Raw genomic sequence first — 12250 nt, 5'->3', positions numbered from 1 at the left:
GGCTGTAATCAAGGGGAGGCAAATTTGGTTTCTGATTGATCTGTTATATCCTCAAATAGCTCTTTTTTCTGGTCTTCAGAGGAAGGTAAAGAAAGGTATGCATGCCGGATGCAGTGGCTCACGCCTGTAATCCCAGCACTCTGGGAGGCAGAGGCAGGTGGATCTCTGTGCGTTCAAGGCCAGGCTGGGCTACAAAGAGAGCCTAGGACAGCCAAAGATACAGAGAGAAGCCCTATGTCAAAAACAAAAACAAAAACAACCTCCTAAAAAAAAGAAAGGTCAGCATACATTAACTAATGTCTATGTAACCCACCCAGGATGGCCCTGAACTTGTGATTCTTCTGCCTCAGCTCCCTGAGGACCAGGATTTCAGGCCTGCACCATCCCACACAGCTTTAGGGTCTCTTCATAGAACACAATTTTAAGTTTTGAGGCAGGATTTTTGCATTATCACCACCACACCCAGCGAAGAACATAATTTTTATGGGCTCTTTTGATCCATTGTAACCTGAACTTCTTCCTCAAAATCCCACTTCCAAATATAGGCGCCCTGGAGGTTGGGGCTTCAGCATAAGAATTCTGCCCAGACACAAACATTCACTTCATTACAAAAGCCCCTCTCACTCATCACAGTGCTCTTCTCACGCGTCACAATGCTCTTCTCATTCGTCACAGCGCTCTTCTCACGCGTCACTGTGCTCTTCTCACGCCACACTGCTCTTCTCACGCCACACTGCTCTTCTCACGCATCACTGTGCTCTTCTCACGCGTCACTGTGCTCCTCTCACGGGTCACTGTGCTCCTCTCACGGGTCACTGTGCTCCTCTCACGCGTCACACTGCTCCTCTCACGCGTCACTGTGCTCTTCTCACGCGTCACACTGCTCCTCTCACGCGTCACACTGCTCCTCTCACGCGTCACACTGCTCTTCTCACGCGTCACAGTGCTCTTCTCACGCGTCACTGTGCTCCTCTCACGGGTCACTGTGCTCCTCTCACGGGTCACTGTGCTCCTCTCACGCGTCACACTGCTCCTCTCACGCGTCACTGTGCTCCGCTCACGCGTCACACTGCTCCTCTCACGCGTCACTGTGCTCCTCTCACGCGTCACACTGCTCCTCTCACGCGTCACACTGCTCCTCTCACGCGTCACACTGCTCCTCTCACGCGTCACTGTGCTCCTCTCACGTGTCACACTGTTCTCAGGCGTCACAGTGCTCTTCTCACGCGTCACAGTGCTCTTCTCACACGTCACACTGCTCTTCTCACGCGTCACAGTGCTCTTCTCACGCGTCACACTGCTCTTCTCACGCATCACAGTGCTCTTCTCACGCATCACACTGCTCTTCTCACGCGTCACACTGCTCTTCTCACGCGTCACAGTGCTCTTCTCACCCGTCACAGTGCTCTTCTCACGCGTCACACTGCTCTTCTCACGCGTCACAGTGCTCTTCTCACGCGTCACAGTGCTCTTCTCACCCGTCACAGTGCTCTTCTCACGCGACACACTGCTCTTCTCACCCGTCACAGTGCTCTTCTCACGCGTCACAGTGCTCTTCTCACGCGTCACAGTGCTCTTCTCACCCGTCACAGTGCTCTTCTCACGCGTCACACTGCTCTTCTCACCCGTCACAGTGCTCTTCTCACGCGTCACAGTGCTCTTCTCACGCGTCACAGTGCTCTTCTCACCCGTCACAGTGCTCTTCTCACGCGTCACACTGCTCTTCTCACCCGTCACAGTGCTCTTCTCACGCGTCACAGTGCTCTTCTCACGCGTCACAGTGCTCTTCTCACCCGTCACAGTGCTCTTCTCACGCGTCACACTGCTCTTCTCACCCGTCACAGTGCTCTTCTCACGCGTCACACTGCTCTTCTCACGCGTCACACTGCTCTTCTCACGCGTCACAGTGCTCTTCTCACCCGTCACAGTGCTCTTCTCACGCGTCACACTGCTCTTCTCACGCGTCACAGTGCTCTTCTCACGCGTCACAGTGCTCTTCTCACGTGTCACACTGCTCTTCTCACGCGTCACAGTGCTCTTCTCACCCGTCACAGTGCTCTTCTCACGCGTCACACTGCTCTTCTCACGCGTCACAGTGCTCTTCTCACGCGTCACACTGCTCTTCTCTCGCGTCACAGTGCTCTTCTCTCGCGTCACACTGCTCTTCTCACGCGTCACACTGCTCCTCTCACGCGTCACTGTGCTCCTCTCACGCGTCACTGTGCTCCTCTCACGTGTCACACTGTTCTCAGGCGTCACACTGCTCTTCTCACCCGTCACAGTGCTCTTCTCACCCGTCACAGTGCTCTTCTCACGCGTCACACTGCTCCTCTCACGCGTCACACTGCTCCTCTCACGCGTCACTGTGCTCCTCTCACGTGTCACACTGTTCTCAGGCGTCACACTGCTCTTCTCACCCGTCACAGTGCTCTTCTCACCCGTCACAGTGCTCTTCTCACGCGTCACACTGCTCTTCTCACGCGACACACTGCTCTTCTCACGCGTCACACTGCTCTTCTCACGCGACACACTGCTCTTCTCACGCGACACAGTGCTCTTCTCACGCGTCACACTGCTCTTCTCACGCGTCACAGTGCTCTTCTCACCCGTCACAGTGCTCTTCTCACCCGTCACAGTGCTCTTCTCACGCGACACACTGCTCTTCTCACGCGACACACTGCTCTTCTCACGCGTCACACTGCTCTTCTCACGCGTCACAGTGCTCTTCTCACCCGTCACAGTGCTCTTCTCACCCGTCACAGTGCTCTTCTCACGCGTCACACTGCTCTTCTCACGCGACACACTGCTCTTCTCACGCGTCACAGTGCTCTTCTCACCCGTCACAGTGCTCTTCTCACGCGTCACACTGCTCCTCTCACGCGTCACACTGCTCCTCTCACGCGTCACTGTGCTCCTCTCACGTGTCACACTGTTCTCAGGCGTCACACTGCTCTTCTCACCCGTCACAGTGCTCTTCTCACGCGACACACTGCTCTTCTCACGCGTCACAGTGCTCTTCTCACGCGTCACACTGCTCTTCTCACGCGTCACAGTGCTCTTCTCACGCGTCACACTGCTCTTCTCACGCGACACACTGCTCTTCTCACGCGTCACAGTGCTCTTCTCACGCGTCACACTGCTCTTCTCACGCGTCACAGTGCTCTTCTCACGCGTCACAGTGCTCTTCTCACGCGTCACAGTGCTCTTCTCACGCGTCACAGTGCTCTTCTCACGCGTCACACTGCTCTTCTCACGCGTCACACTGCTCTTCTCACGCGTCACACTGCTCTTCTCACGCGTCACAGTGCTCTTCTCACGCGTCACACTGCTCTTCTCACGCGTCATAGTGCTCCATAACTCAGCTCCTCTTCTTGTTCCACATTAGCTCGTGTTTCCATAGCACTCTGTGGCCTAGCAGTTTGCCGTGGGCTCTGCCTGCCTGCCTGTGCTAGACAAGGGCTCCACATAGTTCAGCAGATCCAGTCTGTTAGTTGGATTACTCAAACCTATACTTTTACTAATGTCCTCACAATATCTGAATCTCTCATACCTGCAAAGATTTCCCATGCACAAGGACTAGGGACTGCCAATTCTTCCTAAAGAGCAAAGTGCTCCTTTTCCCATTAAGTGATGTCACTCTCACCACTAGTTATAATGGCTAAAGATTATTTCATATCAATTTTGTGACACTAATCATCTAACTTGCTGAGTGGGTTTCTGCTATATTCTTCTGTATTTCTTTACTTTTAACCTTTCGTTGTGATTATATTTTAGATATACCGCCAAGAACACAATAGAACACACAGAGTGTTCCTCACTTCGGCATTTTTGAGAATCTTGGTGTCATACATGTCAAGGTTAATCTGTTTGCATCTACTGTGATTACTGATACATTTGTATTCAGGCCTATCATCTTATGCTGTAATGTCTATTTACCAAAATCTGTTACACTTTGCCCTTTCTGCCTTTTATTAGAATCACTAATCTTGAATGACATATCAGTAGAATGGTGCTGTCAATGACCCAGGTAAGATGATATATTTTCAGGAGAGAACTTGAAAACAGTAATAAGATGAACTAAGGGCTGGGGACCTAGCTCAGTGGTAGAGAGCCTGGTTACCATACAAAGACCCTGGATTCAATCTCTATCACCACTAAATGAAATAAAATTTAAAACTAGCTAAAGATAAATCTGTTTAAAAAAAAAAAGTATTACATCTCTTTGTGTGTTGCATGTCTATGCATAGAGAGGCCAGAGGGCAACCTTCAGAATCAGTTCTCCCCTTTCCACCATGTGGTCCTAGGGATGGAACTCAGCACCTTTACTGGCTAAGCCGTCTACTGGTCCAAGTCTGATGTTTATAATCACCATGTGGTGACTATTCAACCCATGACTGCGGGCTGGAGAAATGGCTCAGTGGTTAAGAGCACTGGCAGCCTTCCAAAGGTCCTGAGTTCAATTCCCAGAACCACATGGTGGCTCATAACCATCTAGAATGTGATCTGGTGCCCCCTTCTGGCATGCAGGCACACATGCAGGTAGAATATTGTATAAATAATAAATAAAAAATAAAAAATAAAATAAAATACTCATACACAACTCACAATTGTCAGTTTGGCAGAAAACTGCTCTCCATACTGCTTTAAAGATGTAAATGCTCCAAGCCGGGCGAGGTGGTGCACGCCTTTAATCCCAGCACTCAGGAGGCAGAGGCAGGTGGATCAATGTGAGTTCGAGGCCAGCCTAGTCTACAAAGTGAGTCCAAGACAGCCAAGGCTACAGAGAGAAACCCTGTCTCAAAAAAAAAAGAAAGGGATGTAACTGCTCCGAGTTCATAGGTATCCTCTGAATACTTACTTCTTCTTCTTCTTCTTCTTCTTCTTCTTCTTCTTCTTCTTCTTCTTCTTCTTCTTCTTCATCCTCTAAGTCATCCTCATCATCTTCTTCTTCACACAGAGGCGCAGGTAAAGGGCCAAGGATATCTTCATCCACAGTATTAACTGGTCCTCCTACCATTTTAGGGGGTAAAGGAGGGCCAATTAACTCCTCATCAGACGAATCAGAGCTGTCCTCACTGTCACTGCTGCTCGTGTCCCTGGAAACACAGAAACAGGCACTCCTCACTTCTGCTGCTGCAGACCCTTCGCTTCCCCACAGTACATCTGGACACAGCACTAAGTCCTCAGGAAATCCTACCTCTCCTACAATAAAGTTTCTCAAATACCTTTACATGTGCAGTTCAAACAGTACATGAATAAATGTATTGTTTAAACTTTACTTTATCCTGCCTGGCATGCTGGTCCACCCCTCTAATCTCAGCACTCAGAAAGCAGAGAGAGGCAGATCTGATATTGAGGCCAGCCTAGTCTACATGGTGAACTCCAGGCCAGTAAGACTGTTGAAAAAAAAACTTAAAACAATTAAAAAACAAAAACAAAACTTCATCTAGTTATCTTACTCAAGCACTAAGTCAAAGACAAAAGGGTCACAGACAGCATCTCTCCCTTAGAGCTTCATAAAGACATTACCACCCATAAAGAGACAGGAGAAGAACAGCGTATAGTATAAAAACCACACATGCACACAGCACACACACACACACACACACACACACACACACACACACACACAGACACACGAAAGAGAGAGAGATAAAGAGAGAGAGAGAATCGTGAAAACTACTGACATAACCAATGCCTAACTGTGCTTGAGTTTTGGTTTTTGGATTGAGAAGATTTCATATAGCTTCTGATCGTGCTGTCTCTACTTCATACAAGATATATTTTTATGTACCACCATGGCAGGTTCACATAACATTTTTCTTTGTTTTTGATTATGAAACAGGGTCTTACTTAATTACTCCTAGTTGGCATGGAACTCACAAAGATCCACCTGCCTCTACATTCCAAGTTCTAGGATTAAAGCTGTGTACCACCACACCAGACCCATATACCATATCCTTAAAGCCAATAAACATGGAAGTATCAGATAATTATCTTTTTCTAAACTGAATTTCAATAACATTTCAGATTTTTAAAAATATTTTTTGGGTTTTTAAATTTTTATTTATTTATTACTTATACAGTATTCTGCCTGCATGTGTGCAAACACACCAGAAGAGGGCACCAGATCTCGTTATAGATCGTTCTAAGTCATCATGTGGTTGGTAGGAATTGAACTCAGGACCTTTGGAAGAACCGCCAGTCAGTGCTCTTAACCTCTGAGCCATCTCTCCAGGCCCCACATTCCAGATTTTTAAAAAACCATTACTTACAATGGTGTATGATGCTGACGCTCAACACACCACAAAGGCAAAACAATAATAACAACAATAACCTAGCAGTCATTTAAGAAGATATAATAGTTGGGTGGGGTGATGCACACCTTTAATCCCAGCACTCAGGAGGCAGGAAGAGCAGATCTCTACGACTTCAATGCCAGTCAGATCTGTACAATGAATTCCAGGAAAGCTGGGGCTATGTGGACAGACCCTACTCAAAAAACAGCACATATTTGTTTCAAATTCTGTCATGAAAAACCAAACACCAGCAGAAGAATGACCAGAAATGAATTCACATCATAAGTAGCAACTTACTGTTATGTGCATAGCATGACAGCACATGCCTATAAAAGCAGTGCTCAGGAAGAAAAGGCAGAAAGATCACAAGTTCCTGGCCAGCCTGTCTCAAAACACCAAGAGCTAGGCATATAGCTCCAACGACGAGCACTCACCTAGCGTGCGCACACCCTTAGTTGATATCTAGGAAGCCTCCCCAAAACTATGCACTGAAAACTAGTGCGGATCTGTCACAGTGGCACTTACTGCCAGTCCACCTACTTCACACACTAGAAACCACTCATCTTAAAACCAGGAAACAGGCTCCTCAAAGTAAAGAAAATGAAAACAATCACCAAACCATAAATACTAGAACATCCCTAGTACAAAACCTTGGACTCATACCTGACTATAAATGTAATCAAGATGAGCCAAAAATAAATTTTAAAATAGTGAATAACTAGGCTTCTATTTAAACAAAACCCATGGAACAAGTGTATTTATATCACTTTCCCCAAAACTCTATAAATAATGGCAATTATTCAAAAGGCTTTGTTTTTATTATTTCTTTTATTTTTTCATAAATGTTTTTTAACCTTCATTTTATGTGCGTTAGTGTTTTGCCTGCAAGTACGTCTATGTGAGTGTCAGATCTTGGGGTTACAGACAGCTGTGAGCTGCCATGTAGCAACTAGGATTTGAACCCCTGACCTCTGGAAGAGCAGCCAGTGAGTGCCCTTACCCTCCGAGCCATCTCTCCAGCCCCTATTTTTCAGTTTATTTGTTTAGTTTATGATGCAAAGTTAGATTTTGTTGTTGCTGTTTTGTACAAGTTCTCAAATTTCAAAGCTGACTCGGCATTTTCACGGCCTAGGAGCACACAACTGTCTAAAGTGGAGAAATAGTGCGATTATTTGACCTAAACTAGGTTCTGGACGGCTGGGAAACGGGAGTTTAGAGGCCTTGGGGAACTCAGGCACCTGGACGACGGCGGCGGCGGCTTCGGGAGATCTCTGACTGTACTCGAGCTTGATGGCGTCGCTGTGGCTTCGCTGTCTTCAAGTTGTTTTCTTAACTCTTTCTCTCTGTTCATTTCTTCCTCTTTTTCTCTTGCTTCTGAAGATTAAAGGAATAATTGCCAACAGTTAGATTTTAGACTTTATCAATATTAGGCTAAAAGTTAAGTCACAGAAGAAAATGTGCCTGGAGGGAGAACCCTCGCCAGGGCCACATAGCGAGACCTCCTGCAAAGGGCCATGTTTGGTCCCGGGCCGTCGCACCAGGCAACACACACGACAGCCTGTAACACCAGCTCCGGGGCAGCTGCTCTGTCCAGCCTATATGAGACCTACACTCACATACACACACACACAGACACACAATGAAACACAATAAAAATACCTCTAAGTGACGACTACATTATTAATAAGAGCAATAACTCAACAGCCTACAGCACACCTATCGTGAGAACAGTTAAACACGGTTGTGATGTGGCATAGCAATCCTACTATAGGCATATACCAGGAGAAACTGAAGAGGGTCCAGGAGTGTTTTATTGTTGTTTGTTTTTTTGTTTTATTTTTCCAAGATAGGGTTTCTCTGTGTGCCCCTGGCTTGGAACTAGCTCTGTAAAGCAGGCTGGTCTCGAACTCATACAGATCAGCCTGCCTCTGTCTCCCAAGTGCTGGGATCAAAGCCGTTGGCCACGACCACCCAGCTAGTTTGGGTTTTGTTGAGACAGGATCTGACAATGTAGTCCTGGCTGGCCTCAGAATGCCAGCAGTGCTTTTGGCCTCCACCTCTTTAGCGGTAGTATTATAGTCATTCACCACCCTGCTTGGCTTTGAAAACTCGGTTTCAGAGGTTGTTTTTCACCCCAAATTGTAGCATTATTCCAAACTTCTAAATGTCCACCAACAGATGAACGGCTGGGCAGGTGCTGACTCTGCTGTGCTCTCCGCTGAACTAATGCGACCAAGAGTCAACATGCTGATGCTGAAAGCGGCTGGCCAAATAGGGAGCAGAAGCGTAGTGCTCAGCTGAATGAGTAGGAAGCTTGGTTGCTCTCCTCACCTGCTCCTGTCAATCCTTCCACCTGCTGGCTCTCTAAACTCAGACCATCTTTCAGGCTCTCAGGCACAGTCTGTCACTAAACAGGACAGCATAGAAAGGCAGAAACGACTAGCTGCCACAGCGCTGTCATTTTCCCTCACTCTTTCTTCTGCAGCAGGAGGCAGCATTGCACTTCTGGCCATGCTGGTCCCTCCCTGCTCAAGGAAGGTGAGCTTGATTCTTTGTTTTGTTTTATTTTGTTGTTTTGTTTGTTTTAGGTTTTGGGGTTTTTTTTTGTTTTGGTTGGTTGGTTGGTTGGTTGGTTTTTTTTTTGTTTTTGTTTTGTTTTTGTTTTTTTTTTGGTTTTTCGAGACAGGGTTTCTCTGTATAGTCTTGGCTGTCCTGGACTTACTTTGTAGACCATGCTGGCCTTGAACTCACAGTGATCCACCTGCCTCTGCCTCTGCCTCTGCCTCCTGGATGCTGGGATTAAAGGCATGCACCACCACCACCTGGCTAAATATATTGTTCTTTTTTTTTGGGGGGGGGGTTGGTTTTTCAAGACAGGGTCTCTTTGTAGCCTTGGCTATCCTGGACTCACTTTGTAGACCAGGCTGGCCTCGAACTCACAGCGATCCGCCCGCCTCTGCCTCCCGAGTGCTGGGATTAAAGGAGTGCGCCAACACGCCCAGCTTAATATATTATTCTTTAATAACCATTTTTGGAAGTGATGTGCTGCACACTACTACCTATACTAGGTATACATTTTTACTCCTAAACAGAGGTATTCAAACAGTACCCCTACTGTCCCTGTGCTCATCGGGACGTGACAATGAAAACTTCTGACAGTCTGGGATCATGAAGCCAGTGATCTCAGGACAAACCAACACCTTAAAGCCGGCAAAGCAGAAAAAGGAGGAAAACTTCATGGCCCTCATGCCATGACTCAAACACAAAAGCCCCATGCTAGAACTCTTGTCTTATGAGATACTAAACTTGTCTTACATGAGTCATTCTCTTTCTCCCCACCCCCACCCGCAGACAGGGTTTCTCTGTGTAGCCCTGGCTTCCCTGGACTTGCTCTATAGACCAGGCTGGCCTCAAACTCACAGCCCCTGTGCTGGGATTACAGGCGTGCACCACAGCATCCCACTACATGAGTCACTCTTGAGTCTTCTACAACATCTCTGCCAGAACCAAAAGCATGTTCCCATTAATTTAACACAAATGTGGAGCTTACCAAGTGCAAGGTGCTTTTAAATTTTTCCTACAATTAATCTTTGTAGCAATCTCTCAAGCCTATTATCCTATTTTATAGCAAAAACAAAAACAAAAAACAACTCCAAGGCATAAACAAACTAACTTGCCCACTCAATTGAAACATTAGTTGCCTCAGTAACAAAATGAGACCTGGGCCCACAGCTGGATCCTTCCTTGGTGTGACTAGACCATCTGGAGGCTGTAAGATTAACTAATAAGCATGCCCTAACCTTATATGATAGTTAGCACACTCTCTTCAAAGGCCTATTGTCCCGTCCAGCAGGACCAGTAATTACGGGGTCGCGAGGGGAGCCATACCTGAAAAGATGGGACGAGAAGGAAGGAGACGAGACCAAGTAGAACTCCTATCAAGGTCTATTTATTGAATCAAAAGCAAAAGCTTATATGGGGTGAAAGCAGGAGCCAAGCAGTAGGGGGAGGGGTCTGAGAATGCCTCCAGGTGATCTCAGCAGGGGAACATCCTGTGGTTCATCTTGAAACAATTCCTATCTTACTTTAGCTAACTATCTCTTGGAAAGTCCCGAGCCAACCCGGCTAAACAACATCTGCAGAGGTCGAAAGGAGGAGGTTATGCAGAGGCTGAAATGAGGAAGTTATGCAGAGGCTGAAATAAGGAAGTTATGCAGAGGCTGAAATAAGGAAGTTATGCAGAGGCTGAAATGAGGAAGTTTAGCTTTGGAATGGGGCATCAGAATTTTGCCTCAGCCAGTAGATTCTTTTAGCCTTGAATGACCCTGGGCTGGCTCCGGACAGCCTATCACGTATGACCTCCACTACTGCCTGGTACAGCAGACCCACCCACCACCAGAATTTCCAGACAGTGACTAAGTATTCCAGTTACTTAGTAGAATGATCTTAGTGAAAGATCTGGTTCTTTTTTTCAACTTTTGCTGGGCCTAGTGGTGCATGCCTTTAATCCCAGTACCTAGGAGGCAGGATCTCTGAGTCCAAGGCTAGCCTGGTCTACAAAGTGAGTACCAGGCCAGCCAGCATTGTATAGTGAAACCTCATTTTCAAAAACTAAAAGAGTTAACTTTTCCTTTTCAATTACCAAAACTTCTACACTTCAATTGAGGGATGTTTTGTGCTAATCTACTGCATCATTAGATATCATTAGATCAAAAGAAAAGATGGGGTTCAAGGAAGAAACTGTAGGGGAAGGAATTAAGTGTTTTCATTGTGGGCCGATGGAAAAACAAAGCTAAGCAGAATTCTACAGACTGCAGGCGCCCTGGCATTTTTACCCAGTACAGAAATAAGCACAGTGAAAACTCTAAATATGCCTTGCCTTTACAAAAGCAAACCTCCCCACACATCCTTTTCTTCCAAGGGTCTCCATATCAATTATGGATAACCACTTGTCTAAAAGCATACCATATTTTATGCACGTTATTTATCCCAGTGCTCAGGCCAGAGTAGGATTATTATGAATCTGAGGCCAGCGTCAGCTACGTACACATTGAGTTCCAGGATAGCCTGGGCTACAGAGACTTTGTCTCAAAATAGAAACAAAACAAAAGTCAAGAAAACAAAATTACTAAAAATATAAATTTGAGTATTTTCTAACAAGCTTTACCCATAGGAATTAAATGTGAAAATATTTCACTTGTTTATTTATACCAAGCCACTGGCCTACCACATCACGAGGTACTTAACTTTGATATACTTAATAATAAAATACTAAGAAAGCAAAATTAGATGTGGGTAATACACTTAATCTATATTAGTCACATTAAATATTGATAGTGTAGCTACTATGGACCAAGCAAGGCACTCTAATTATGCAAGCAAACAAAAATAAAGTGTTTTAGCCTCAATACATAGGCAATATTAAATTTATCATGCTTTCTGAAACATAGGTATGAAATAATTCCAGCCGGGTGTGGTGGTGCACGCCTTTAGTCCCAGCACTCAGGAGGAAGAAGCAGGCAGATTCCTGTGGGTTCAAGGCCAGCCTGGTCTACAAAGCAAGCCCAGGATGCCCAAGATAACATAGAGAAACCCTGTCTCAAAAAAACCAATAAATAAATAAATAAATCAAAAAAAAAAAAAAGACATAATCTAGGTCAGTGGAAAATATAGGATTTAACTAGAGAAAAAAGTATTTGAAGTTTTGTTTTGTTTTGTTTTTTTCTGTTGTTTTTTTTTTTAAGAGGTCTAGCCAGGCATGACGGCACATGCCTTTAATCCCAGCACTTGGGAGGCAGAGGCAGGAGGATTGCTGAGAGTTAGAGGCCAGCTTGGTCTAAAGTCTAGGACAGCCAAAGCTACACAGAGAAACACTGTCTCAAAAAACAAAGAAACAAACAAACAAAAAAAGAGGTCTTAATTTCTAAATCTTTTTTTAGTGTTTTCTCTTT

The 12250-nt window shown here is 45.8% G+C and overlaps 1 protein-coding gene across 2 annotated transcripts in view; it reads right to left on the bottom strand.

Moving 5' to 3' along the window:
• WDR70 (WD repeat domain 70) overlaps window positions 1-12250 on the bottom strand; it is a 221056-nt gene that overhangs the window by 196281 nt on the left and 12525 nt on the right. For both annotated transcript variants that reach the window (XR_014779175.1, XM_084781528.1), the window contains exons 4-5: window positions 7538-7673; window positions 4892-5096 (exon numbers count right to left, since the gene is read on the bottom strand). Coding sequence is in view for 1 of the 2 variants with exons in the window: in XM_084781528.1 (XP_084637654.1) it covers window positions 4892-5096; window positions 7538-7673 (341 nt within the window). In the remaining variant the exon portion in view is untranslated. The remainder of the gene's footprint in view (window positions 1-4891; window positions 5097-7537; window positions 7674-12250) is intronic.

This window comes from Acomys minous, assembly GCF_964271855.1.
Source record: "Acomys minous genome assembly, chromosome: 5".
In the NCBI taxonomy this organism is placed as follows: domain Eukaryota; kingdom Metazoa; phylum Chordata; class Mammalia; order Rodentia; family Muridae; genus Acomys; species Acomys minous.
This window is presented reverse-complemented; position numbering and strand designations above follow the sequence as displayed.